We start from the raw sequence: 13,545 nt of genomic DNA, 5'->3' as shown, positions 1-13,545 counted from the left end.
GGTACTCACCAAGTAGGCTAGGCTGTGTGGTTGTGAAACACAGGGATCCTCTTGTCCCCATCTCCTCAGTGCTAGACTACAAATGTCTATCCCTGTGCCTGGTTTATTTATGTGGGTCTAGGAATCAAATTCAGGTTCTCATGCATGTGTGGCAATCACTGTATCTACCCAGCCCTTGAAGACAGAGTTTTAATGGCAGCCTAAGTAAAGCATATTTAGAGAGGGGGATCTGCTTCCTGGCCATGCATTAGTTCCATGGTCATGTCAACCCAGCCAAGTGTCACCTTCTTGATCCTCTTCAGCTCTTTGGGTGATGGAAGGTTCCTACTGGTAATGTCTTACATGTATAGAGTTCCACCTTGGTGTCAAGAAGACCAACACTGTTCTAATTCTTCTAGCCTCCAAGAAAGGACAAAATCACTGAACTTGGCTGTTAGAGAAATCACGGCTCAGGTAAGCCCACCTTCCTCCCTTTTTCTTCTAACCTAATTTCATATCCAGATCACCGAGGACTTAGGCTTTAGAGGAAACAGACTTATAGAAATATCTCCCAGCCTGGGAAGAAGAACTGGGGAGGGGAGCCATGGAAGAAGTCTCTTCCCACAGTCACTTCCGAATGGACCGCTGACCTTGGCTTCCAAAGGGCTTTCAGTCCAAAGGCTGGGAAAGAACCTTGTTGGAATGCTGGATGCCTGTGTTTAAAAGGGCTTTTAGAGCTGGCTGTATGGCTCATAATTGCAATCTCAGCATTCCAAAGACAGAGGCAGGAAGGTCAAGAGGTTAAGGCCAGCCTGAGCTACATAGCAAGATATTATCACAAACAAATGAGTGAGCAAACAAGGGTTTTAGGATGGAAGTAATTTGCCTCTCCTGGAAGTTCAAGTTCAGGCTTCTTAGAAACGGAAGTGGTTTAGTGGGTGAAGTGTTCTGTTTTCCATTTAAGTTTTGTAGATCATTTTGCTAATATTATTTGTTGTCTATATTAGTTACTTTTCTTAATGTGTGACAAAAATACTGGACAAAAGCATATTAAGGGAGTGTTTACTCTGGCTCACAGTTAGAGGGTACAGCCCATCATGGTGTGTGAGGGCATGGTGGCAGGAGTGTGAGGCAGCTGGTCACATGGTGTCCACAGGCAGGAAGCACAGAGATGAATGCTGGCGCTTAGCTCATCTTCTTATTTTTATTCAGTCTGGGACCCAGCCCATGGCATGGTGTGACCCACATTTAGGGTGCAATTTCCCAACTCCTTCTCCCAGTCTTGAAGACATGTTCAGAGATGGCCTCCTAGGTGATCCTATATCCTACAAGTTGATCTCTGCATTTGTGTGCTTCAGTTGCAAAGTGCTGAGGCTGGGCAGCTCTTGGGGCTGGAGTGTTGAGGGCCAGGTGCCAGCATGGCCAGGTTCTAGCGGGGATCTCTTCTGAGACACAAATGCCAAATCCATGCTGTGCCCTTGAATGATGAAAAAAGGGAGATGACTCTCTGAGGTCTCATTATTGTTGTTATTATCATCATCATCATCATTATTATTATTATTATTATTATTATTATTATTATTATTTAGGAATGCCATCCACCTTCTTTGATAGGCTCTCTCATTGGTCTGGAACTTACTGATTAGGCTACACTGGCTACCAGCAAGCTGCAGGGATCCTCTGGTTACTACTTCTTCAGCTCTGGAGTTACAAGTTTGTGCCACAATGTGCATCTTTTTACATGGGTTCTGTGGATCCAGCTTAGGTCCCCTTGTTACAAAGCAAACACTTTTACTGATTGAGCGCCATCACCCGGGGGCCCTTTTTTAAGGGCACCTATGCTTTCATAAAGTTCTATCCTTAGGACCTGTTACTTTCCAGAGCCCCACCTCTTAATCCTATCATCATACTGCAACTGAAGATCTCAGTATATGGACTTTTGGGGGACACAGGCATTCATACCATTGTACATCCTGTCTCTAAGATATTTATAATCAATTTATAATGACTTTGCTTTTCTATCAAATTAAGGAGCCCATGCCTTAGATTTTAAAATGTAAATTGTAAAATTTCCATTCTTTAATGAGTTCCTCAGGGGCTAATTTTATTTGTAAATAAGGAAGACATGCATATTTTTCTGGGGTGGGTATGTGTATTACGTTGAAAATATATGAGCATAGGAAGCTGTGTCACCAAACTGACGTCACCTGGGAAGTCTAGCCTTAATCCTAACCAAACCCTAACCCCTGTTGACTGATACATGACCATGAGGCAAGAGGCTCAGCTCAACACACACACACACACACACACACACACACACACACACACACACACACACACGAGAACAAGAGAGAGAGAGAGAGAGAGAGAGAGAGAGAGAGAGAGAGATTCTCAGCCCCTGATATTTTCAGAGTGAGATGCAACCTTGCTTAAACTCATTACATTTCTTGACTCTCATGGGTTACCCAAACCAAAGGTAATTAAGGGATAAATGAGATGGAAATAGGTAGAAATAATTGGGATATCTAGAGATTGCTAGATATTATATCACATCCAGCAGAGACTGAAAGAGTGCAGTTTAATCAGAAAATTTAGAAAGGCGGTTTCATATTAATAGTGTAGCTTGAATGATGGGCTTTCTCAGCAAAGGAGAAACTGACCTAATTATGATTAAGAGGCATTGTTAACTAAAATCAGAAATGTTAGACATGGATTGGATGAGACCTGGGAATTCTGGTTGGTGTTGCAGAGTTAACTGATGAGTCCTTGAACTTCCTGAGATGACAGTTATAGGTGGAGAGGATGGGTGGGGCCTGTCATGGAGCATTGAACCAACTGAGATGAGCAGGGGAAGCTGCCCTGGACATCACCAGTCTCAGGACCCCTGAAAGAGCTTCAAGATGAATGACTAAAGTGAGAATGAACAGCTTGTGCTGGCTTTGGCACCGAGGCTGACTGTGCCGGGAGTTTGGTTGGGAAGTCCCAGGCACAGAGGGGAAACGGGCCATAGCAGCCTGGAGAGAACTGGTGGAGTGTTGTGGGACTGGGTGAGGTCTGCTTTGATTCTGATGGATCTGATTCTGTTTGATCTCAGTTGGCTGTAGCCCCCAAGATGTAGATTGCATGCGGGAAATGGAACCTCATGTCTTCTGTGGGCTCTCGATCCAAGTGGACTGATTACTTCTAGTTCTCGAATGGGATTGCAGATATTTTTATTTTGGCAATAAATAAATAAATAATGATTCTTGGGGGTTACATCCTCTGTGGACTTCCCTAAAATGCCCACCATTTTACCCTTACAGAAACTGTATTGACTGCTTTTTGGTGAGCTGAAAATCTGTATCACTAATCTGAATACAGGTAACAGATAAATAAGAGCTTTTAGCCTTAAATAAGAGAAAAAAGTGTGATGTTTTAGTCTCAATATAAAAGATTACCTAAAGGGATCTGGGAAGCCAGACTGAGGTTGAAGAGTTTTGTTGTTTTTGAAACTCAAAGAAAAACAGGCAGTGTGTGTGGAAGAGACACATAGGCAGAGTGTGCAGAGTCCAGGGGACACTTGATAACCCACAAGTCATTCAGACGCTCCAGCAAGTATCTGCCCCTCTAGTTTCTAGAGTCTTTTAGTAATGACATTTAGCAGGCAACTCTGACCTTGATGTCAAAAGCCACATCTGAATTGACTGCCTACTGTGTGCCAGACAGATCAGAGTCCCTACTCATGGACAGCTGGCATCATCATGGAGAGATGAGGAGGAGAAGGAGGGATTAAAGCTGGAGAGGAAGCCAGAGAAGGCTGGGTGAAGGGAAGGGTCATGAAACCAGCAAGGCCTTTCCTCCCAGGCTGCCACGGAGCATATAGCTGAGGGCCGAGGGCTCGGGCAGGAGTAGTGAATGAGCTCACACCAGCCTGTGAGGGCCAGGGGTGTGCTGGGGGCATGCAGTGGCAACCTCTCTTCCTCCTCTCTAGCCTCTTCCTTCCCTCTCCTCCTCTACCTCCCTTCCATCTCCTCTTCCTTTCTCCCCTCTTCTCTCTGCTGTTTTCCCTCCTCCTCTCCTCTCCTCTTCTCCCCTCTCCTCTCCTTCATGCCTCTACTCCTCTTTCTTTTCTTCTCTACCCTCTCCTCTTCCCTTTTGTTCCCCTCTTCCTTCTTTGCTTTCCTTCTAATCCCAGTGTTTCCTAAGCCCCATCTTCTGCTTACTGTCAATCAGCTCAGCCTCTTAGAAACCCAGACCCCTCAGGCCAGGTTCCCTCTGTCTTCTGGTTGGTAACAATAGACTCTGATTCCTGCCATTTCTCCTTGTAGGTATGCTCAGATGAGAGGCTGTGCAGCTCTCTGAGGAGGAGGCTCAGTGACCTTGACACCAGGCTGCCTGCCTTGCTGGAAGCCAAGATGCTGGCCATATCAGGTAACTGCCAGGGCCCTCATATTTTGTCATTGATTAACATGTGGAAGTCATCCCAGCTACCTGGGAGGCTGATGTAGGAGGATTGCAAGGTCAGGGCCTGGTCTACACTGTGAATTCTGACTCTAACTAGAGTGATTTAGAGAGACTGTTTCAGAATAAGTTAAGAGAGCTGCAGAGCGAGCCCAATGGTAGAGCACTTGGCTAGCATGTGCGCAGCCCCAGGCTCAAGGTTAATGCCTAGTAATACACACATACTCTGAATTATATTATCAGAGTTGTCAGGCTTAGAGCCTGGGCACTGGCAGCCCTAACAAGCCAGGCTCAGCCACCATCTCCAATAGGCCAGTTAAGCAGTGAAATACGGAGGATGGAGATTTATTCAGTATGACCTTACTGGGAAAAGGAACAAAGAGGCAAGGTGACCCACAAGTTCATCTTCAGAGTCCTGACTGGGGTTTTAGGTTGAGTAGAGGGCAGTATGGTTCCCCTTGAAAGGACACAGTCCTTGGAAAGGACCTGTGCGTATCTACTGATACAGTTTGCTCTCAAGGGGTCATGTCTGGGATGCGGGTTATCTTCTCCAGGACCTTAGGGAGTGGCTCATTGTCCCATGGGCTGTGACTCCATCAATGTTGGTAAGCCCTGTGTGTGTGGGAGCACAGAGGGTCTCCTGATGTGATGTAGCTCTTTTTAGAAGTTGATAATCGGGCTGGGGAGATATGTCAGTTGATGGAATATTTTCTGAGTCTTTCCCCAGAACCCATGTAAAGAATCACTGGGAGGTGGCCCAGCCTTGTGACCCTGCAAAGGGGAGGTGGAGACAAGTGGAGTCCTGGGCTTCACTCATCAGTAAGTTTGACTTACTGGTTAGCTCAGAGCAATAAGAGACTGTGCTTCAAAAAACAAGGGAGGTAGCACCTAAGGAATGATATGTGAGCTTGACCTCCAGCCTCAATAACCACATGTGCTCACATTCTCACTCCCCTGCACACATGAATGTGGATACATATTCATGCATATGCATGTGCGCACATGCACATGCACAAACACACGAGAAAGCTGGACATAGAACATAGTGATCTCTCAGATCCCACCCTCTTCATGCCAGCAGCTCTTCATGGATAGGTTTCTGCCTATGCACATAGCTTGAGAACATAAGTATATAGTATCTTGCTGTCATTTGATTACTGTTTTCAAACATCCCCTAAACACACACACACACACACACACACACACACACACACACACACACACACCAGCACCAGAATTTGCTGTTTGACTTGATGTTTGTAATAGCAGTGTTAGGTAGGTGGAAGGTGCCTAAGAGCCCAGTGGAGAGGTGGGGTAGTCAAGGCTGTGGGGTATGTCCTAGCAGGTTCATGAAATTAGCCCAGCAGTGGCAGACCAGTGGCTGGAGTCCAGACTCCCTGGGGTGTGATGGATGGATCTTTAGCCCTGTTATGTAAATGGCAGCCTTAAAGAGATCTCTGAGATTTACAGGCTGGATGAACAACGTTCAGTCCATTGGCTTCAGGGGAATCAGAATTAAACGGGAAGGTGTAATAATTACACGTATGGGTTTTCAATGGTGTTTTAAGAAGGAGTCATGGTGCCTGGCAGCTTCTGTTCCTCACATCGTTAAACACTAATGCTGCAGCTAACGAGCCACTTGGTCCCTGACGCAGCCAAGCGTGGCATTTACAACCCTAGAACTTGGTGGGTGAGCGTGCAGCCTGCCTCGTAACTGCCTCCCGTGCCACTTAGTTGGAGTTATGGCCTCGTTTGCAGAGAGTGAACAGAAGATGGAATGAGTCTTGTCTCCGACTTAGGGTTTTGTCTTTCTTAGTCGATATATCTTCCCCCAAGAACAGAGGCTAGCCTCTGTGGAGCCCAAGGGAAGAAGCAAGTGTGACCCAAGAGATAGAATTCCCTCAGTTGGTCATCAACAGCCTGCATTTAGAAGCTCAGGGAAGATTCTTTAAACTTTTTAGAAAAAAATTTATTTCTGTGTGTCACGTCTCTGTGTGTGCCTGTGTGGGGGTATAGTTCATTTATGTGTGTCTCTGTGTGCACATATGTACACATGTGTGTACCCAGAGATTCTGAAGGTGGCATACTGCAGACAGGCATGGGGTTTTTAGGTTTGGCTCTTTGGATGGCTGAGGAAATGGGAAGCTTCATTGGATGGGCTGTTTCAAGCACGCCACCCCTGTCCAGAGCTTGACTCATGATGCGGTGGCCCACCTGCTGCTGCCTGGAGTCCCTAAGGCTGAGGAGCTTCCTTGCTCAGTGTTCATACGGCCTATTCAGAGGGCCCGGGGCTAAGCTGGGGTACAGTCTGGGATTGTTGGCAGCTCTTCCCTACTGGGAATTTGAAGGGCATCTGGCTATTTACAGAGCACCTTTCTTGAGGAACTCTTGCCTGGGGAATATATAGCCTCGTGTCTGTGTATTCAGGACCAGGTCCCTCACATAAGAGACCATTTCATACTGCTGATGACCCCTTCCTGTCTGTGCTGCCTGTCTACTCACTGCTCTAGTGTCTAGGAAGAGCTGGCCTGGGCAGCCTGTGTGTGTGTGTGTGTGTGTGTGTGTGTGTGTGTGTGTGTGTATGTGTTATGAGTAGTTTCCCCACCAGCCTGGTCCCACAGCCTCATCAGCCACAAATAACACACAGAGATGCTATAATAGATATAAAGCAGTTGGCTTGTTACTAGCGTTTCTTATTGGCTAGCTCTGTCTTAAATATTAACCCATTTCTATTAATCTAAGTATTTCCACATGGTCTTATCTTACTGGAGAGAGTGCCCAGACCTCTTCTCTCAAGTCTCTACATCTTGAATCTCCTACTACATCTCCCAGAATCCTCCTTGTCTCCTAGTCCCACCTATCTTGCCTTCCTGTTTGCCAACAGTGCTTTATTCATTAACCAGTAAGAGAAACATATTTACAGAATAACATCTCCCATCAGATACACAGACGTATGTCTGTGTACATCGGTGAATATGAATATAGTGCCCATGGAGGCCAGATATCAGATCCCCTTGAGCTGGAGCTGTCTGCAATTGCAAGGCATCTGATGTGTATGCTGGGAGTTGAACTCGGGTCTTTTGGTTGAATAGCCTGTGTTCTTATCTGCTGAGTTTTTGCCTAGGATATTTCAGTGGAAGTCTCAAGCTTAGCAATAGGCATGGAAATGAGGTCAGAGGCATTTCATGTCCCATGTGAGCATCCTCTGTTGAGGGGTGATTTGTGTCTGTGGTTTGACATGAAATGAGAATAACCAAATGCAAGTTCAGCACCCTTCTGGGGGCACTTGGAATGGAGAGGTCACTCCCCTGAGTTGAGGTTCTTTAGGCAGGGACCCAGGCAGTCATCAGCATCATTTCTGGGTGATTAGCAAGATTGGGTCAGTCTTCATATGGTAGGCCCTGTGGAGCTTAAAACCAGGTTCTTAGATAATGACCTTTGGGGACAGGAGAGTGGGTCAAACTGATTCTCACTCTCTGTATTATCAGAGGTAAATATCATGATTCAGAGACACCAAAAAGACAGGAAACAGGAGAATGGAAAAACAAGCCTCGGTGTCAGCATACACTGAGTTATGTGGCTCTGTTTTGATAAAAGTCTGTGTTTTAAGTGTATTTTCATTTTGTGTTATAACTTTAAGACCACTCTTACTGTGTAGCCCAGATGGCCTTAGAACTGGCCATTCTAACTGAACTGAGGTTTCAGGCCTGGTCATCACACCAGTTCAAGATAAACTTCTTTCCACTGTTGTCCTAGCAACCTATGAAGGCCCCCATTCAACTTCCTCGCTGAAGAGCAGGCAGCCAGCAGAGCTGGGTAGTTTTACCCTCTACCAGGGGCAGGCTAGGGTCAGGATAACCAATGAGACCCCTTCAGGGTTGGCCCTGACTTTCTGGTTCTTGGGAGGGCAATTCAGGAAGGCCTAGGGCTATGCAGAGCAAGTCTTCTCAGAGGCTTGGCTGTGAGGTAAATGCTCTGTGGGGCAGGGTAGCAGTGCTCCATGGTCCCAGCTATGATAGGCCTGCCTCTCTGGGAAGCCATCTGAAGTCTCTCCATGTTAAACATTCATTTCTCCCACCACACATGTCTCCAGGTGTTTGGGTCTATGAAGGGTCTGGGTTTAATAAATGGTCACTGTGGTCATTTTTTAAAGGCCCAGCACTAAAGCATTGATGACTTCAGGGGTCTAGGACATACTTCCAGGATAAGTCACCTTTGAAGAGGTCTTTAGGAATCTTCATAGTAGGAAGTGTCATTTTTTTTTTTAAAACATGATTTCTAAGGATCAAACTCAGGTCCTCATGTGTGCAAGGCTAGCGATGTATAGACTGTACCATCCATCTCCCCTGCCCTGTTTTTACTGGTTCTTTGTGGAATGCTTTGTCCCCTGTATCTTAACAGTCACTTCTCAGAGAGTTGGGACACTGCCTAGATCTCTCTTGTGTTGCCTTCATGAGATCAGAAACTGCGGGTTTCATTGACAGAAGGACAAATGCCATGTGTTCAAACTGCCTGTGTCAGGCAGATATCTGCAGCATTTAGAGGGGTTTGAAATCAGCCTCTTAGATAACAAGAAGTAAGCAATGCAGTATTTGAGGGGAGGGGTTATGGATAGATGCCTGGGCTGGAAGCCTGCCTGGTGCTTGTTCCTGTATGACCTTCAGCAAGCTATGGAATTCTCTAGATTTCAGCTTTCTCAGCTGTGAAGCCAAGAAAACAATGTGTATTTCAGTGAACGTAAGAAGCACCCATGTGTTACAAACTACGGTGAAAGAAATGTCACTGTCAGCTGAACAATGATACCATGCCTTTGGATTAGCATTTTCATGGTATGCATTAATAGAGTTCTTTCAGATGCATTTAGGCTTGGAGAAGATCAAATACCACCCCTTTAAAAGGAGAATGAATTGGTTGAGTTTTACTCAGCTACCTTCGTCTTCATCGTCAAAGGCTTCCTAGACATCCTTGATTGTCAAGCTCTGAGGTGGATGTTTTCACTCGGCCTCCATCCTCCCGAGTCATCAGATGTAGCAGGCTTTTTCTTTTGGGCCAATACCCAGCTCCCAAATCATGACACAGAGACCTCTTATTAGTTATGAATGCTCACCCTAGCTTAGGCTCTTTTCTGGTGACCTCTTTTAACTTAAATTAACTGTTTTCTTTTTTACCTGCCTTTGCCTTGAGGCTTTTCACTTTTTGTCTGTCTATCTTACTTTCACTGTTTCTCATGTCTGGCTGGCAGTGTCCCTCTCTTTCTCGCTCATTCTCTTCTCCTTCCTCTTTTTTCATTCTTTTCTTTCCTATTTATCCTCTCTGTCCACCAGCCCTGCCTATTCTTTTTTTTTTTTTTTTGCCTTGCTATTGGCCATTCAGCTTTTTATTAGACCAATCAGATGTCTTAGGCAGGTAAGGTGAAACAAATGCAACACAGCTTTACATAGTTAAACACACATCCTTACATCATTAAACAAATGCAGCAAAAACAAATGAACACGCCTTTACACAGTTAAAGTAATATCTCGCATCGCAAGCCAATGCAACACATCCTTGCCTAGTTAACATATTACTTTACAGCAATCAGAGCTGCTGGCTGCAAAGTTTTCTTCAAAGAATATGTGGTAACTTCTATAAGGTTTTATGCACATACTCATGTGTGGGCATGTGGGGGCCAGAGATCAGTCTCAGATGTTGCTTAGAAACTGCATACCGTTACTATTATCATCATTTTATTTATTTATCTATCTATCTATCTATTTATTTATTTGTGTACTTTTGAGACAAAGTCTCACCAGGTCCTAGGGATCCACAGCTAGGTTAGGCTGGCTGGTCATCGAACCTCAGGGATTCTCCTGTCCCTACCTCTGCAGTGCTGGGATCACAAGCAGTCTACCAGACCCAGTATTTTACGTGGATGCTAGGGGCAGAACTCAAGCCCTGATACTTAGACAGCAAATGCTTTACTGGCTGAGCCATCTCTCAGGTTTCTGAACTGTCTTCTGTAGGATTTTCTGCCGGGGTGCTTACACCTAGCTCCATGTTTTTATTCTTTGACAATCTCATACATACACACAATATATTCTGATCACCTTCACTGCCCCAATCTCCCCTTTTACTCCCTTCCATTCCTTCTTTGCCCTTCCTCCTTCTCAACAAGTCAACCTCTGACTTTCATGCTGCTTTTTTTTTTTTTTTTTAAAGGACCCACTGAGTTTAATTAGAGTTGCTTGAATGAGCATGGATTTGGAGCTACTGGCATATCAACAACTTAACCAGTGGTGACACCTGCAAAATGGTTCCCTTTCTCCAGAGGCTGTTAACATCCAGTAGCTTCTCAGCTAGGGGTGGGCCCATGAGCGCCTCCCCTGTCCACGGAGGAATGCTACTGGCTTGATGTGCTGGAAACAATAGCTGGTGTGAGTTCCTGAGTGCAATGACCATGCCCAGAAGACAGCATCTCACAGTCCTGCTCCCTTTTTCCCTCTCTTGCCACATGGTCCTTGAGTCTTGGGGTGGGGCAGTGATACTGTTTTAAATGCAAGTTCTTTCCTGATCTCACAAAAGCCTGAAGTCATCTGGCCTTACCCAGGCTGGGCCTTAGAACACCAGACGTCACTGGTGACCTCATTCAGCCATAGAGAACAAAGGATTCCTTCCCCATGCTCTCCTGGCTGCTGGCTGCTGGATGACTCCTTTCTATCTCAGATGTTACTGTCAAAACCTGATGCACCTTTGAGTGGACAGAATGGGGAATAATCTTCTCCTGAAGAGTGAATGTGAAGAGGAGAGGCTGATCCTATGACTTTCTTCTTAGAAACGTTTTTCTATTAGCATATATTATGCACAGTAGTGGGTTTCATCTTGACATTTACATACAAATGGTGCATTTGATCATGTTCATCTCCCATGTCCTCTCATGTCATCACCCACTCCTGCTGATCAACCTCATTCCAAAGAGCCCTTCTTCTATCTTCATGTCCTTTATTATTGTTGTTATTACTATTTATTATTATTATTATTATTTTAACTGTATATGTGTTTGGTCTATATGTATGTCTGTGAACCACATGTGTGCTTACCTGTGGAGGCCAGAAAAAGGTGCCAGATCCCCTGACATTGAAGTTATAGATATTTGTGAGCCATCATGTGGCTGCTGGAACTTGAACCCAGGACCTCTGCAAGAACAGCCAGTGCTCTCCTCCACCTTTTTTTTTAATTAATTTATTTTTTTCATTCCAATCCAAGTTCCCCTCACTCATTTCCTCTCACTCCCTCCTCCTCCCATCTGCTCCACAGAGAGTGTAAGGCCTCCTATAGGAAGTCTACTAGGTCTGTCCCATCATCTAGTTGAGGCAGGACCAAGGCACCTCTCCATCCCCACACCCCTGTGTCTAGGCTGGGCATGGTATCTCTCCATATAGAATGGGCTCCACTAAGTCAGTTTGTGCATTAGTGTTAGGTCTTGGATCCACTGTCAGTGGCCTCATATATTGTCCCAGTTCTACCATTGCCACCTATAATAAGGGAGTTTAGTTCAGTCTTATGCAGGTTCCTCATTTGTCAGACCTGAGTCAGTGATCTCTCACTAGCTTGGGTCAGCTGATTCTGTGGGGTTTCCCCATCATGGCCTTGATTTTTTTGTTCATATTTTGACCGTCCTTCACTTTGATTGCACTCCAGTAGCTTGGCCCATTGGTTAGTTGTGGATTTCTGCATCTGCTTCCATCTGTTTCTGGAAGAGGGTTCTAGCTTCTGTGGAGTTGTGGATTGTAGGCTGGGTATCTTTTGCTTTATGTCTGGTATATATGAGTGAGTATATACTATATTTGTTTTTCTGGTTTTGGGTTACCTCACTTAGGATGTTTTCTTCCTAGTTCTGCCCATTTGCCTGCGAATTTTAGGATGTCATTGGTGGTTTGTTTGTTTGTTTTGTTTTTGTTTTTTTAATGGCTGAGTAGTACTCCATTGTGTAAATATACCACATTTTATTTATCCATTCTTCAATTGAGGGGCATCTAGGCTGTTTCCAAGATTTGGCTATTAGAAATAATGTTGCTATGAACATAGTTGAGCAAATGTCCTTGTGGTGTGAATGTGCCTCCTTTGGGTATATGCCCAAAAGTAGTATTTCAGGGTGTTGAGGTAGATTGATGCCTAATTTTCTGAGAAATTGCCATATTGATTTACACAGCAGCTGTACAAGTTTGCACTCCCACCAGCAATGGAGGAGTGTTCCCCTTTCTCCACATCCTCTCCAGCATAAGCTGTCATTGGTGTTTTTTATTTTAGCCATTCTAATCGGTGTAAGATAGAATCTCAGAGTGGTTTTGATTTGCATTTTCCTGATGACCAAGGATGTTGAACATTTTCTTAAGTGTCTTTCTGTCATTTGAGATTGTTCTGTTGAGAATTCTCTATTTATATCTGTATTCTTTTTTATTGGATTATTTGGTAGTTTGTTGTCTAGTTTTTTTTTTTTTTTTTTTTTTTTTTTTTTTTTTTTGAGTTCTTTGCAGTTTTTGAGTTCTTTTGGAGATCAGCCCTCTGTCAGATGTGTGGTTGGCGAAGATCTTTTCCCATTCTGTAGGGAGCCATTTTGTCTTGTTGAGCGCATTCTTTGCTTTACAGAAGCTTCTCAGTTTCAGGAGGTCCCATTTATTAATTGTTGCTCTCAGAGTCTATGCTACTGGTGTTCTATTTAGGAAGAGGTTTCCTGTGCCTAAGTGTTCAAATGTATTTCCCACTTTGTCTTCTATAAGGTTCAGGGTGGATGGATTTATATTGAGGTCTTTAATCCATTTCAGTCAGTGCTCTTAACCACAGAGCCATCTTTCCTCCCCTCCCTCCCTCCCTCTATCCCTCCTTCCCTTTTTGGTGAATTGGTTTCATTAGGATCACTTACAGGAGCCTGAGCACCTTGCCAGAGGCTCCAGAGTAAAGCTATTAGGAGCTGTCAAATATGAGTGTTCTGGGTTGGCACCTTCAGTCCTCCGTGGACACCCCTGTATTTAGACTCGTTGGACTAAGTGTAGGGATATGTTTAACTTTAGGACAAATTGGCAGGTGTGTTCTCAGTGGGGTTACACCTCTACACACACACACACACACACACACACACACACACACACA

The 13,545-nt window shown here is 44.8% G+C and overlaps 1 protein-coding gene across 1 annotated transcript in view; it reads left to right on the top strand.

The window, feature by feature from the left end:
- Disc1 (DISC1 scaffold protein) overlaps positions 1-13,545 on the top strand; it is a 168,160-nt gene that overhangs the window by 51,604 nt on the left and 103,011 nt on the right. The window contains exons 6-7 of the mRNA XM_051201784.1: positions 399-453; positions 4,287-4,389. Coding sequence (XP_051057741.1) covers positions 399-453; positions 4,287-4,389 — 158 coding nt within the window. The remainder of the gene's footprint in view (positions 1-398; positions 454-4,286; positions 4,390-13,545) is intronic.

Source organism: Phodopus roborovskii, unplaced genomic scaffold (genome assembly GCF_943737965.1).
Source record: "Phodopus roborovskii unplaced genomic scaffold, PHOROB, whole genome shotgun sequence".
Classification (NCBI taxonomy): domain Eukaryota; kingdom Metazoa; phylum Chordata; class Mammalia; order Rodentia; family Cricetidae; genus Phodopus; species Phodopus roborovskii.
The sequence above is the reverse complement of the archived record's forward strand: the minus strand, read 5'-3'. Positions and strand labels throughout refer to the sequence as shown.